General features: G+C 39.1%; 1 protein-coding gene across 6 annotated transcripts in view; it reads left to right on the top strand.

Annotated features, from left to right (window-relative positions):
• The window catches only part of LOC122815900 (alpha-aminoadipic semialdehyde synthase, mitochondrial-like), a 1,133,057-nt gene that overhangs the window by 782,848 nt on the left and 333,394 nt on the right, over positions 1-16,815 (top strand). For all 6 annotated transcript variants that reach the window (XM_044088750.1, XM_044088747.1, XM_044088751.1 and 3 more), the window contains 2 exons: positions 9,652-9,714; positions 9,826-9,893. In XM_044088750.1, the coding sequence (XP_043944685.1) occupies positions 9,652-9,714; positions 9,826-9,893 (131 nt within the window). The remainder of the gene's footprint in view (positions 1-9,651; positions 9,715-9,825; positions 9,894-16,815) is intronic.

Raw genomic sequence — 16,815 nt, 5'->3', positions numbered from 1 at the left:
TGGAAAAGATATCTCATTTGGAGTACTGCAAAGGGAGAAGATGTGTCACTGGTAAACATAGCCAACATCCTGGAATAATTGGCAGAGCTCTTCCACACAGGCCTGTCCTACTCTTCCATCAAGATACATGCATCAGCAATTTCAGCAGAATACAGCTTGGATCCTCCTGTCTTCTCGCATCCTCTGCTCCGGCAGTTTCTGAGAGGAATTAAAAATGTAAAACCTCCTAGGAAACCACCATTGCCAGCATGGGACTTGAACTTTGTGCTAGAAAAATTGACACTTCCTCCTTTCGAACCAGCAGCAACAGCAGAGTTACAATACTTATCATGGAAGACTGCTTTCCTGCTGGCAATCACTTCAGCAAGAAGGGTATCTGAGCTTCAGGCATTAATGGCAGTGCAACCCTTCCTGATCTTCCATCAAGATAGAGTGTCCATGAGAACAAATCCTACTTTTATGCCTAAGGTGGTATCCAGAGTATCTTTGAATCAGGCTATCCACCTACCTACATTCTTCCCCAACCCACAGAACAGGGGAGAAAGACTGTTGCATACCTTGGATGTACATAGACAGTTACGCTACTACCTGGACAGGACCAAGGGCAATAGAAAAACTGACCAGCTACTGGTAGCATATGCAACAGGAAGGGAAGGAAAAGCAATTTCAAAACAGACGATCTCCAAGTGGATAGGAAATTGCATTAGATTTTGTTATTCCTACCATGGAAAGAAAACTCCAGAGAACATCAGGCCTCACTCTACAAGGGCTACAGCCACTACCACAGCTTTCTTAAGAGGAGTGGCTACCAAGGACATTATAGAGGCTGCTACTTGGACCTCCGTACATACATTTGCCAAGCATTATAACTTACCCTTATACTCTAGATCCCGAGCAGGTTTTGCCACTGCTGTTTTGCAAGGGATCCTAACTACACCATAATCTCTTCTTTCCTCCTCCCCTAGTTTGGCTATGGTATTCTACCCATTTGTAAGGACTGCAGATGCATCCTTGAAGGACATAGTACAGTTTCGTACCTACCATAAATGTAGATGTCCGATAGGAATGCATCTGCAGTCAGGATTACCCACCCGCCTTCCCCTCTGTGGTACTCCTAGGGTATTTGCCCATCTTATAGCTAGCTGGGGGGGATCTGTTATGGTGTATTTGTTTGTATATTTGTACATACATGCTTATTTTTTGTGTTTGCTCTCTACTATTTGGAAACATTGGCATTTATCCAAATTTAGCCTTCCAAGAGGGCACCTGACATCTGGGGCAAGAAACACTGAGGAAAATGGCGTCGGCTGATGCCTTTATACCCGAAGAACTGCAGCTATGACGTCGGGTGAAGTGCGACACCAGCTGAGGCCAGACCCAGACTTTGGAATCCGGCCGACCGAAGGGCTGCCTGATGACAGGACAACCCATTTGTAAGGACTGCAGATGCATTCCTATCGGACATCTGCATTTATGGTAGGTACAAAACTGTACTTTCTTCATACTTTATTACCTTATTTTTGCTGGGCACTCTTAAGTGTTCAAGTGTTTTTATTCTTCTGCATTTAATATTGCCCGTTAGTAGTCTAATTAAATGTATGTGTTATTCTAAGCATTTTAAGCATTGGTCTTAGCACTTGTGCCTCAGGCGATTTACTTTACATTTAAGAAGATTCTTGTGGTCTACACTCTTGCGGACAAACCCTTAACAAAACCTTCTCTTCAAAAGGTCCTGGATACCATTGCTAGAATCTCCTTGTGTTCTGAGTGTGTGTGCTTCCCAAACAGTCTGGAAATATAGAGCTGATAAGTATATTTTTTGGCACTTTTTAAATGTCTTAATTGTTGCTTGACTAAATTATTTATATATTTGCTGGCATTGTTTTCTGATACTCTTAAGTGCCTCCATTTTGATTTTTTCCTAATTTGCTGCTTTGTGCACTTGTTTTTAGTCCTTTTTTAATTTAATTGCATTTATTTAAACGGTATTTGCTTTAATATTGCTACAGACTCAGGTGTGCTAGCTTGCACTGCATTCAAATTGTTTTACTGCTCTTTTAGCTGCTTTTTTGTAAAAAAAAGTTCTAAGCTTGTTTCCAGCCTTTCCTGTAACTAGTCTAGTCCAGATACAGATTTGCTGTATCCAGGACTGTTTGTAAGCTTCTGAGCCCCCCCCCAAGCCTTTCTGTGTTGGAGGGAAGCCATCTAGCTTATCAGTGGGAGTGGTAAGCACTAGGTAGCCTATCTACCACAAGAGGAGTGGTTTCTGGCCCATAAATTGTAGTTTATTGCCAATTTGGGCAGTTTTTCAATCCCTTTCAATGTTCTGGTTTAAAAGCCCACATTTGCGCTTGTTTCCTACCTTTCCTCTAACTAGTCTAGTCCAGATACAGATGTGCTGTATCCAGGACTGTTTGTAAGCTTCTGAGTCCCCCAAGCCTTTCTGTGTTGGAGGAAACCTTCTAGCTTATCAGTGGGAGTGGTAAGCACCAGGTAGCCTATCTACCACAAAAGGAGTGGTTTCTGGCCCAGAAATTTTAGTTTTTTGCCGTTTGAGCAGCTTTTCCATCTCTTTCAACGTTCTGCTTTAAAAGCCCGTGTTTGTGCTTGTTTAAGCACTGAGCTGAGGTAAACTATTACTGGTGCCAGAAAGTCTGCTCTTCAGTTTTTCCCTTCTATCTTGCTAGTTCTTTCTCTCTCTCTCTCTTGCACTTCAAGTAGCTTAATTGCTTTGCACTTCAACAGGTTTTTGTAGCAATTATTGTAGCACACCTAAGTGCCATCAGCATTAGTTGTTCTTCACGGAAATAGCTCCAGTACTTAGTAGTTATGACCACCCCTCCTTGTGTGATTAAAGGGCAGTTCCCTGTGCTTTCTCCTATTAACCTGGAGCACTTTGGCATTCTGAGGCAGTGTAGCAACTGCCTTATGTACACAGACAACCCTTTCCTCTTACCTCCCAACACTCAGACTTGTGAGAGATGCACTTACATCACCAAATTGGAAGCTATCCACTCTCCAGCCAATACCGGACTAGCTGGTCAAGAGGAGAAGGTCAACACCTGCACCACACCACATTGAGCACATAGCCCTCCAGAACACCCACCATCACAGCTTTCACATAAAAGCACAAACCACACACCCACCTTCACGGAGGCTTTCAGTAGAAATTTACCCAAACAGCAGAGACCTCCAAGACAAAAATGCACTCGACCACCACAACACAGCACAGACCACAGGACACATAGCTCACCTCCACAGTGTGCCCCTCAACCTAAGCCCCTAAGGCTAAACACCTTCCCCAATACACTAATCATAGGTGACCGAATAGTGAGGCACACAGATGCCCAATTCACTAGGTTGACTAAGGAGAAGGTAACAGTCAGCTGTCTATCAGGTGCCAGAATCTGACACATAACACACACACACACTCAGGTCACTCCACAACAAGTATAAGTATGGCTCTGTCATTGTCTATATGGGTATAAATGACCTGAGACACACCTCCCTGGACTACATGAAAAGAGACATGGTGGAGCTTTTGGATTATGTGGCCCAGGCAGGTATGACCCTAGCCCTGAGCAGTATCATACTGTTACCCAGAATGATAAGCACAAACAAAAAATGATTGGCATCAACAATTGGCTAAGTTTCTGGTGTCATTCTAAGGGGATCCAGTATCTGTCTGCTTGGGATGACATGCTTGACAGACCTCGATGCTTTGCCAGAGATGGCCTACATCTGTCACCCCTGGGTTTCTGGGTACTGGCTCTTGCCACCCCTTTAGTGCCTTTTTAGGTGGTGTTCCAAAGACCAGTTTATCACCATAACAGCTATAAATAAATGCAATCTGTGGGTCATACTTCTCAATGCTAGAAGTCTAAATTTCAAGATGCACTCACTCAAAGCACTCCTCAAAATGGAGAACATCGACATTTGTGCTGTAATGGAGACATGGTTTAAAGCATCAGAAAGCACCCCTGCACTACCAGGCTATAACTCATTCCACACCTTTCGGCCCCGAAACATGGACCGAAGCTCCAAAGGCAGTGGTGTCTCCATATTCATAAAGGATATGCACATCTCCAGATTAGTAGCCCAGCATAATGCATCTGAGATGCTTCAGGTACAACTAACATTGGGTAAGATGGTGATCCAGGTCATAGCCTGCTATAGGTCCCAAACCATGTCCCTGGACTCTCACTCCACATTCTTAAGCACCCTGGAATTTATCAAGGTCCAATCCAACACTCTCATACTCGGACACTTCAACTACCCCTCCATCAACTGTGAAAACTACTCAAGTACCAATACACTGGCCCAATGCTTCCTGGAATTCATCAGTTCCAATGCCCTGGACCAGCTCATTCTGATCACCACTAGAGGAAGCAACATCCTTGACCTGGTTATTACTAACATGGGTTAATGGTTGCTCTACACCAATAGTCAATCCCGCCCTGGTCAGATCTGACCATAAACTAATCACCATGTAAATCCATATCTCACCCACAACCCCCATAAATGTAACCACCTCAAAAAACTTCTCCAAAGCTGACTTTGGGCTCCTAAACACAGAGGTGGATAACTTCACGGCACCCATGCCAGTGGAAAATAGCTGCATGACTGCCGATTCATACACCAATGCACTGTATGAACATGTACATAAATGCATGGAACTAGCCATACCCAACAGAGCAAAGACAGTTTCCTCCAAAAAAAAGGAAGCCAATCTGGTGGTCCCCTGCCATTAATAAACTCGACAACATAAGGAGGAAACTGTTGCAGAAAAAGGTGAAGTCCCAAGAATGGAAAAACTCCCTTATTAGCCTCAACAAAAAGTTGAGATCCCTCATCAAATCCTCCAAAACCAGCTATGAAAGCAGAATTGCAGCAGACACTAAAAACAATCACAAAGCCTTCTATAGTTATATCAAGAACCTCCATGGGAATACCCAGATTTGCTTTGAGTTACTGTACAATGGTACCTCCTATACTGAACCAACAGATATTGCCAACATACTAGCTGACAGATTCAGTGCCAACTTTACCCCCCCCCCAAAGGACCAATCATAATACCAGAAGAATGCCAGGTATGCAACATTACTGCAGCACAGGTTAAAGCTGCATTGTCCAAGGCCAAGAATACAGCTTCCATGGGACCCAATAATATCCCTGGCTGTGTTCTGCATGAACTACAAAGTGAACTGGCACCACATCTGTGTGCCCTGTTCAGTCACAGCCTCACCTCCGGCTTTGTCCCTACCAAAGGGCGTGCTGCTACAGTCATCCCTCTTCATAAAGGGGGAACGACTACAGACCCTGGGAATTATCGCCCCATTTGCCTGGCAAGTCTGATGTGTAACGCTACGGAGCACATCATCATGGACCTGCTTAACAAAGATATAGGAAATTTCCAAACTCTAGACCCCACTCAATTTGGCTTTGTGAAAGGGAGATCATGCCTGCTCAACCTGGTTGACTTCTTTGAGTCAGTCACCAGGGCTGTGGATTGCATACAGACTACCTCAATCTAGCCAAGGTGTTTGATACCATTTCTCACTCAGGAATTATTGATAAACTCACCAAACTAGGCATCAACCCCTATATCACTAGGTGGGTTGTAAATTGGCTCTCAGATAGAACACACAGTGTGAAAGTAATGGACTCCAAGTCAGACTGCTGACCAGTCACGAGTGGAGTCCCGCAGGGATCGGTCCTGGGTCCTCTCCTGTATAGCATGTACTTCTCAGAAGTCCAGGCCAACACAAAGGGACTCTGGCTGACCAAGTTCCCAGACGACTGCAAGCTGGGAACCATTATTAACTCCCCAAGTGATGTAGACATTCTACAGAAAGGCCTCACTGAGACCAATGACTGGTGTCAAAACCATGGCCTTAAGCTTAACACCAAAAAATGCGTTGTCATCCCCTTTGGTAAAAACTCAGTTCCCACTAATTACCACATCGATGGGACCCCACTGAACACTGAAGGCGTTATAAGAGATCTGGGGATACAGGGGGACATCAACATCTCCTTCGACCACCACATTGCCACTGTGGTCAGAAAGTTCTTCTATGTGACATATCTCATTACAGGGGTTTTGCATCCAGGAAGAAAGAGGTCATTATCTCTCTCTACTCTTCCCGCATTAGGCCAATCATCAAGTACAATGCCCCATTTGGCATGTACCTCACTAGACACCTGCAACAGCTACAGAGGCTACAGAAGTACCTCATGAAGAGGATCCTAGGCATTAAAACACATGTCCTGCTTGGACAGACTCAAAAGTCTCCAGCTATTCTCTGTCTCATATCGCCTACTTAGAGGCGATCTCTGCTTGACTTACAAAGCCATGTCTGACCCAGCTCTTTTAGAAATGCTACATCTAAAGAAATCCCAATCCCTCCACACCACATGCTCCAGAATCTTCAACCTCATTACCACAATCAACAAAACATGCTGGAGGGACAGGTTCCACACCCAGAGACTGCCCATGCTTTGGATAGACTTCACATACATGTCAAACAGAGTACCTCACTGTCCCTTTTCAAGAGGAATCTTGATGAGTGGATGGGTAATAGAATGTTCACCACGGGGATCACTCCAGTGGCTCTGCTTGATAGAAGCACTGGGAACTAACGTCAGGTGGCATGATGCCAGGGCACTTCTATGGGCTAGGCTTGTAAAGGCTCCAGGGCAATTAGCCTAGTACACATCTATGAACCATGATTTGTTTTATACCTTGTTTTATTTTTTATCACAGTTAAAAGATAATTTTAAACATATGTTTTGAGTTCACAGAAGCTGGGCCTTGCTGATTTTGGCTACCTTTATCCCCAGAAAGCCTAAAACTAACTGTTGAATTGTTACATCTGTGAATTCCAAATTCCACTGAACATTCATAACTTATGTAACATTTAACCTATTCATTTCTTATTATTTTGGAGACCTCACTTTTGAAATATTTAAAATCAGGCCATGACTGTAGTACTTGTACTGTATGACTAAAGCACAATCAGAGCTGCTTATATACCTAGGTCATGTGATATAAAATAAAAGCAGAAGGGTAACAGTAAGGAATTTCAGCGACTGAGCTGGAAAATAGGGCAAAGAAATATAAGTAGGAACTGTGGAAAAATACAGCTCTGCAGTCAATGAAAACAGTGATTATGTTATGAAATTTGAAATTCCATGTAGGATTTAATGGATACAAAAAAGGAGAGGACGTAAACTTGTCACCATTGTGAGAAGGCTGTGTGAGGGAGGACAGGATGGTGTGCATGCTTATATTGTGTGAGGGGGAGGGGAGACCAAAGCTTCAGTCTCCCTTCATAACACCTTTGAACTGATCAAGAGAAGCAAGCACATCTGATGAAATAATGTCATAGGTGTTTGGTTGTTGAAAGTGACAATACAATGATTGATACAGAGGGAGCATTTGTTTATAGTTCTAGAGACCTTGGTTCATTTAGAAGCCAGATACCAATCACATTTCAATGGGAATGTCCCATTTTGTACTGTCTGTAAGCCACCAGAGACAGGAACAGACAGGCAACACTTGGGGTGGGACCTGGCAGAAATATTTAGAACAGCATAAGTTGACTGAATGTCAAAAAATAAATAAGTAAAATTTATATGCATCACATATAAATGAAATATTGCCTCAGTTTTCTACACATAAAAAGTGAACTGACACACTGTTGACAGTATGCCCTCTCTCTCTATGTGTATATATATATATATATATATATATATATATATATATATATATATATATGGGTTTACTATTAAAAGGTCGAACGGCACTCCTTCGAATGACGTATAGTCGACAACGGAAGGCCGAAACTGCTAATCGCGAACGCGGAAAAACAATCTAGGAATGGGTTTCAACATGGGTCGAGGTAGGGGAGATGTTTGTAGTTCAGAATAATACAAACACCTACCTCAACCCATGTTAACACCGTTCCTAGATTGATTTTCTGACTTCAACATTCAACATTTACGACCTTCCGGTGTCTACTATACGACATTCGAAGGAGTGCCGTTCGACCTTTTAATAGTAAACCATATATGTATATATATATATATATATATATATATATATATATATATATATATATATATATATATGTGTGTGTGTGTGTTTGTGTGTGTGCACGGATCTGCTTCGAAAGCTTGAAATTTCAAAACTTCAAACGACCGAGACCAGAAGAAAAAGGTTCTGAAACTTTGAATGTTTTGAATAGAGATCACCGCACAGCACAGAAAGGGATATTTACCATTTTCCTCACTGAAGTATGATCTCAAAGTTAGTATATTTATTTAGCAAGTAATGTGGGGGGTGCAGGGGGGCTTGGCCATCTGCAAACATGTAAAAAAAATTTTTTTGTATCTCTACATTTTGCTGTATGAGAAATTTAGTAAAACTATTATTAAAATGAATTAAAGGTGGAACTGCTTTAGTAATTCAACTTTAGGCCATGAGCAAAACAAGATCAGTGGGACCAGTAATATTTAATCCTCATGTCTTTATTATGATCTGTGTTTATTTTAATGGACGTTGGCAAGCTTTTGTGAATAAATGTAAAACCCACATTTATACTGCTATTTCAGAATTTGTGCTAAACCTGAATCTGTTCTGGAAAGGCCAAATCATTGTCATGAATATTTTTTGGGTCAGTGCCTTAAAAGAGACAGGCAGGTGGAACCATTGATGTATCACTCGCTGCCCATATCAGCTAGACTTTTTTGTCATGTGCTATAATTGTTACAGAGTAGTACAGTGACACATTGAATAACACTGTCACCTCACAACAAGAAGTTCACTAATTCATTTCTTTGACTCAGTTCTCCACTGGAATGCCTTTTGTGTAGATCATGCATGTACTCTTTGTGTTTGTGTGGATCTTCTTCAGCCACTTGAGTTTCCTTCCACATCTAAAAGATATGAAGTAGATGGACTGGTGACTGTTAATGATCCATAGGGGTTGTGTGTCTGTGTGTCTGTCATGGAAGAAAGGCCTTGCAATCTACCTCCATTCCTTTACTTTTCCAAGAAACACTGTGCATGCTGTCAAGCATACCTCTCAACTGTCCAAATTTTTGCAGAATGTCTAGATTTATTCCTTTTTTTTGGTCCGAGACTCATAAAATGTATGTTTTTCTAGCAAATCATTGAGGATTGACGTCAATAAATAATGACAGACAACTGAGTTTCAGACTTCATGCACCACAAAAAACGCATTTTAATAAAAAAATTGTTATGCTAGCAACTTTCTAAGTTTATAAGAGCAATATATAAAATTGGTGCCTGGTTTTCAGCCTTTGTTTCCTGTGCTAAGAGGTTTAGAGGTATGTTGTCAGGTGCTGATGGTCCATTGTTGGAGTCCGATGCAACTAATTAGCAATGGACAGATAATGGCTGCATGCTGAGACTTGTGCTCATTACACTCTGGTAAGCCAAAAACATGCTTTTGTACTGTTTCTAAGGTAGATATAATAGCATACATTTTCACCTAATATTTTGTGACCAACAAATATTAGTATATTTTGGCCAGTGGTATCGTGATTTTATGTATATATTGATTCTCAAGAAATTAGTTTGCTAATCATAAAATCTAATTTCATGTTGTCATTTCTACATTTTTGTAGCTGCTGTCAGATGCATCTGTTCTTTTTGAAAAGCAAGAAGGGTTTTCTCCAGTTGTACGAGATGTAAGTATGAGCCAAATTTAAAAAGTCATTATTTCAGACAGGAACGAATCAGGAATGGCCTATACTTATATATGATCTAGCTAATATTTTGTGTTTATTTTATATTTTCAGGCAGTGATTGCTTCTAATGGTGCTCTGACCAAAAAGTATGAATACATACAGAAATTGAGAGAGGTCAGGTGAGTCGCTATTCATTTATTAATTTTTTGATACTGTTTCAGCAGAAGGGTTGTTAAAAGTGTGTTGATTTAGAAAAAGCTGATCAGAATTCAGATTATACTGCCGGTTACAGAAGAGTATGTAATCAAACACACATACATGTGCTGTAAGCGGAGTGTCACTGCACAGCACACTCTGCCATATTTTCTAAATTTTACTGTGCTCCAGTCTTTATTAGTAAGAAAAAAATAAAAAGTGTATAAAACGATTATTTTACTTACTAATTATATTTCTGGCATGTAAGCTCTAAAAGCCATGGATCATATTTGTGATGTTTGTTTTTAGACTGGTGTAGGTTACTGGATGTTGGTGCAAACCTGAAGTGTGCTTTTAACTATAACCAAGCTGATTTACAGTTGGTAATGGCACTAAGGACAGACAGCTAGCATCAGAATACTGGAGCAAGTTAGAGATGGACAGTACTGGAACACTTGAGAAAGCAAGAGACAGATAGCACTGGCTTGCTTGAAATAAATTTCATTTTTTTTTCAAGGTTGTATTTTGTTAAACAAAAAATCTGAGAATATTTTAAGGGTTTATTGGTTAGTATTAGGCTAACTTCCCTTGTGGGTGGCCACGGTGGTGCAGTGGTTAGCATTGTCGCCTCACAGCAAGAGGTTCTCCGGTTCGATCCTCGGCTGGGGTGCCTTCTGTGCGGAGTCTGCATGTCCTCCCTGTGGTCGCGTGGGTTTCCTCCGGGTGCTCCGGTTTCCTCCCACATCCCAAAGACATGCTGCAGGTGGATTGGACACTCTAAATTGGCCCTAGGTGTGCGTGTGAGTGTGCCTTCTGTGGAAGGTTGGGCGCCGGGCTGGCAACTCGACACTGTAAAACTCCACTGCCAATCAATGTGCGGACAAGGTGATCCACTGTGGCGACCCCCAACCGGGAAAAGCCGAAAGAAGAAGAAGAAGATTAGGCTAACTTCCCTTGTGGGCCATGTTAAGCCTATCCAATTACCCGACATGAGAATCAAACCCAACACTTTGTGTCTGTAAGGTAAACACATTAAAACCAAACAACAGATGGAAGGAGTGGAAACCAAGACTAAAACCACAAAATATATCCACTCTAAGGACCCAAATAAGGGTATGAGCACAGCAACCAGCTGAGTAGTAAACCACTGGTAAATACAAGGTAAAAACTCCGGAAACACTTGTAGGTATCAAAAGATTTAATATAACGCTTTTCCAAAAGGACATACGTTTTCGAACATCTTCATCAGAAATACAATCAAGTATGAACAATAGTGCTTATATAGGACAGAATGAAAGTGAATAATTGAATAATTTGAATCAATTAATTAGGTTAAATATTTAAAACATTTTTTTGTGTGTTGAACTGAAGTTAAAACTTTTGAAAATTTATTTCATCATACAAAAAACAAAGTATAAAAAGTTAAAACCATTCTGTATGAATTCGTGGACTGATTAAATACAAAAAACATGTTAAAACAGATAATACACAGTATTTAAAAAAATGTTGTGTTTATTATACAATACTGCTTAAGATATACCAGAGATGTAGATGAAGTCTTTGTCCCCCTCTAGTGACCAAAGTTAACATTACAATTTGGCTGCTCTCAATTTTAATACAGGTGCTATGGAGAGCATGTCATTTAAACCTGGTTCACTAGTAGCATCCAAAACTATCTGCCAAAATAATTCCCTATATTCTAATTTTGTTTCGAACAAAGAATAGAAAGGTGGAATTAGTACATTTTTGCGAATGTCGGAATAATGCATTGTGGATATTCCCCTTTCTAATTTCATAATAGTGTTCATAGATTCTAGCTTTTAATTTTCTTTCCGTTTTCCCAACATATGGCATGTGGCAATATACACTACTTGGGGGTATTACAATTGGCAAAGGCATTACTGGTGATAGTTTTGTTGCGATCGAGGATAGTAAGTGATGAACCTGTTTGAATGTGTTGGCACTGTGAGCAAGAACCATTTTGTGGTTTTGGAAATTTACCTGTTCCACCAAATTCAAAAATGTTTTTTAAATTGATGTCTCTTCTGTATACAAATTTAATAGGATCATTCTTGAGGTTTTCTAGGTCTGTAATTTCTTGGAATTTTTCCCATTCCTTATTTAAGACCCTTTTAAGAATAAAGGAATCCCCAGTATAGTCCATAACATATGCTGAAGAATAATTGTTTACTGTACTGGATGAAACCTGGTCATTGGATATACCTACTGACGCAGGTGGAATGTAGTCATTGTTTTCGTCACACCCTAGAATAGGGGAAAATCTGTCCTTCCTACCTTCTAATACAGTATCGTATACTTCATCACATAAAAATGAAGGGTATCCCCTTTCCTTAAACATGTCAATGATGAACCTGCTGTCTAATAAATAATCTGCATCATCAGAGGTCATCCTACTAGATCTGATGAGTTGACCTTTTAAAATATTCTTCTTCTGTCCAAACGGGTGACCGCTGGAAAAATGAAGGTAAGAATTGGAAAACGTCTGTTTTCTATATACCTTTGAAATAAATAGATTGTCCCCTTTTCTTAATAGTATATCTAAATAATTGCATTCATCATAACTGATGGTGTGAGTAAAGTTTAAAAAATTGGTAGTTGTTTTAATATATTCCAAGAATTTATAAAACCTATCAAGGGTATCGGTCCAAAAAATGATAATATCGTCAAGGTACCGTTTATATAAAACCCAAGAATTACTAAATTCACAGGAAATAATGTATTCTGTTTCCCACCAGGAAAGAACAATATTGGCATAGGTTGGGGAGCATTTTGCCCCCATTGCCACTCCTTTTTCCTGCTTGTAAAATTCACCCTGGTAAAACATAAAATTATTTCTTAAAACAGTTTCCATTAAAACTAAACAAGTTCTAAAGGTGTCATTGTTTAACTCACCATGATGCAACATACATTCCTGGTATCATGGGGTATGCTACCAAAAAGATCAACAATGTCTAAAGTAATAAAAATTATATCGTGGGAAAACAAGTTAGACTTAATCTGTCTCAGAAAATCCCAAGAATCTTTGAGCACAGTGGCACCTTTGTTTGATAAACCTTTTAATTTGACATCCACATACTTGGCTAATTTGTAATAGAACCTTCAGATGCCACTATCAGTGGTGGATATCCCAAAACCCTTGAAGTTTTTGTTTTGGTTTTGAAGATATAGTTGTTGTCATCAGTCAATTCTTCCTTCCATTAAAGGTCATTAAGTATAATGTAAATTTTACTTTGGAAATATTTAATTCATCAAAAGAAAGATTTAGATATTGAGAAGCTTCATTTAAACACTGTTTCATTTTGGATTCATTCATAGAATCTGGTTGCATGATTCTTAGATTGGACACATAATGAGAACCCACTGTGTTTCTAATTTATCTTGTTTTGTATGAGGAACAAAAGTTTTGATTACCAACAAACGACTAGTTGAAGTATTTGTTTAAATTCAAAAATATTAGAACTTGATTGTATAATATTTGTACAATAAATCACTAATCCACAATTGTCAAATATTTGAATAATCACATCCTAACCTCTCATATTTGTCAACATAAAAATATAAAATATCAAGATTCTCTTTGAAAGACATAGAATCAGAATGAGTATCATTGGAATCACAAAACCCTTGTAGATCAATTATGCCAACCTCCCACCCTTAAATCCATGAAGTTGATTGGCCACAGTGGTGCAGTGTTTAGTTTTGTCACCTCACAGCAAAAGATTCTTCAGTTCAATTCTCAGATGGGGCACCTCCTTTGGGGAGTCTGCATGTCCTTCCTGCATTTGAGTAAGTTTTAAATACATGCAGTAGGTGCGTATGTGTGCCTTCTGTGAAGATCGGGCACTGGGCTGGCAACTCAGCACCATAAAAACTCCACTGCCAATAAATCTGCAGACCGGTGATCCACTCTGGCGACCCCTAACAGGAGAAGTCAAAGACATTGCTATTAAATCCATGAAGTTCTGGAATTTCAAGTTTATTTGCAGTTTTATGCAAAGTCAATAAATTGTTGTTCAACAGCCTAGATTGAATGAATACAGGTCAATCAGATGTAGTCTTTAGTTTATATCTAATATTTCTTATCCCAAACAATTTTTTTTACGAAAAAAATTTCAGTACTTTTCAGTCATTCAATATTAATGGCAGAGCATAAACGGAGGAGGCATTGCATTCTAGCACTCTTCTTACTAGACTAGAATGAAAAAGTAATGCAACAGTTGCTTTTCTTGATGTGATACTTATGAAAAAAAACACTGTCTGAATAATGTCCTGAGTATTTCTGTAAAGTCAGAGATATATGAAGATTAAAAGTCCGTAGACAGTAACATCTGTCTGCACTGTGTAAGACTGATTCATTAAATGAACACAGTACTAATTATTGTTAACACCAAAGTAAAGAATGCTGCACCCTTAATCAGCGTACCCAAATTTATTGTCCAGTCACATGATTTATCAAAGAATCCCTGTAACACGGATGCATTTTTATCGCTTTCCATAATCCATTTCAGTTTACCCTTGTTAGCTAATTTGCAAACGCAGACTTCAGGACTGTTCTTCTTTGTTGTCATGAGAAAGTTAAACAACATGGCTCTTAACACAAACCTCATCCAAGTAGTCACTCCTTATTAGTGGAAACAAAGTTTGAAAAGATATCTTTAATCCTAACTGCCTGAATTCTTCCTTCTCTGCAAAAATAATACACTAGTTTATGTGTGGAAACAAAAATGTATCTCTCTCTCTCTCTCTCTCTATATATATATATATATATAGATATATATAGATATATTTAAGGATCAGTGTTCAACAGAGTGTTCAAGATTCATGCATGTGGGACTCTGCCAAATGCTATTGATAATTCAAGCAGTAAGACATAATTGACCATTTCTTGTTCATGGTATAATGTCTAGGTTAAACTGGCAACAGCTGACTCATGTGAATTCATTAATCAGGGTATAATTAGTACTGTGACTGACGTTTATACTGAGGTTCTTCCTAATATTACCACAGATGGAGTAAAAGACCATTCTCTTAGAGGCAGCATTTGAAATCAAGAGCTGCTATTGACTTTTTGCCTGTCTAAAAGTATTCTAACTACCTACCTGCTTTCTTATATTTACCAAGACTGTAAATATTCCACTGGCATCATTTCTACATGTATAACTTGTCTAATTTCTTTTTCAATCAAGAAGGGCGAATCCTTACAATTATCATTAATTTCATTCTGTTTACTGTAAAAAGGTCTGAATATTTTCCTTCGGTCATTTAGAAAAAAGTGCATCCAATTCCCAGTCAGTCAAGCAATAACTTAATAGTAAACCAAATTTATATATAAACATTTCTGTGCAATACTGGTTACAAAGTACACCTGGGTATAACTCACTCAGTGCATTGATAATATGTTGTTGGTTTGAGGCTTCTGAAGGGTCAAGGTATCTAATGAAAGGTGAAAAGAAATGTAATGATGTAAAGGTAATGTTCAGGGTCTGTTACCTGGATCCATGTCAACTTACTGAAAAGCAATATATTGAAAGTCAAAATACTGAGTGTACATTCTTGAAATGTTAAAATACTGAAATGTTAAAATGTTGAAATCAAAATGCCTATTCTCCTACCTGTGTAGAGAGGTGGACTTGCATCCCCCTCCCTCAGGACCCGTGTTAGCACTTGTTTGTGAGTTTCACTAACATGGGATTGATATTGGTTGTTGACTGGCTGTGTATTGATGCATTGTATGTATGTCTGTAGAGCACGTATGCAATTAGAAGATATTTTGAGACCAGCATTGTAAAGTTTAATCATTTTGACTTTTCTGGACTTTGTATTCAGTATTATGACTTGCACTATACTACTGTTCAATAAATGGTCAGGTACCCATGTTACCAATAATATGTCTGGTTGGCTGCAACTTGAGTGAATGTCTGGTTAGCTGTTAATTGTAACAGTATGCTTCTAGTTAATTAGAAGATGAGTTATGTATTTCTGTCAGTGTTAGGGAGGTTTGTAGCACTCATTTGTATTACAATAAGTAGTCTGCTCTTTGGGGGCAACACAACATTTTAGTTCACATCCAGCAAGGGATGATTTAGGAAAGTGCATTGTTCTACTAATGTTGTCAAATGTTGTCCACAAAAAACACTGATCCACATCTATGAATCCTGGCAACACCTGTACCATTCTGCTTGCTAGTATAGACATAAACACTTTAGAATCATGGTTTAATGGTGAAATGGGTCTACATTAAGTTGGGTCTGATGAGTATATTCCCTTTTAAAGTAATAGAGCCACCACAGCATTCTTACAAAATGTTGGTAGGCCCATATTTTAAAATACTGTTGAAACCTTCCTGATTTGTATTATGTTCTTCCCTCCCAACTTCCAAGCTTCCACAGGAATAATGTGTATTCCTGGAAAATTCCATGTTGATTGATTATACATGAACATTTTTTCTTATCTCTTTCCAGCTGACAATTGTTGAGCCTTGCTCATTTATTTATTTATTTATTTATATTTGTTGACTGGGAGTGTCCGACTGGATGTAGGTCCATTTTCAGCGGAAGCCTGGGGAGAAAAGCTCCACAGTTAAAATAAACAGACAGTAGTTACATTGGATTACGTAGCGATTAACAATTTACATAGCAATTACTTACAACATATTTACAGATGAAGAACATATTACATCAGTAGACAACTAGAATCTTTATCTGTGAAGTACATAATAGACATTAACAAATGTTACAATAAGAAGTTCCTGCTGTATAATAAGTACTAGCTTATGAGCATCTGAGCTTAATATAATCAAGGTTGTTAGTGGAGTGGAAAGAAAGGTAGTGGTTGGATGGGGTGGGTGATATTAGAGTGGGAGTTGCAAGGGCATAGCCAGCATGT

This window comes from Protopterus annectens, chromosome 11.part0 (genome assembly GCF_019279795.1).
Source record: "Protopterus annectens isolate FY-2018-M chromosome 11.part0, PAN1.0, whole genome shotgun sequence".
Taxonomy (NCBI): Eukaryota; Metazoa; Chordata; order Ceratodontiformes; family Protopteridae; genus Protopterus; species Protopterus annectens.
This window is presented reverse-complemented; position numbering and strand designations above follow the sequence as displayed.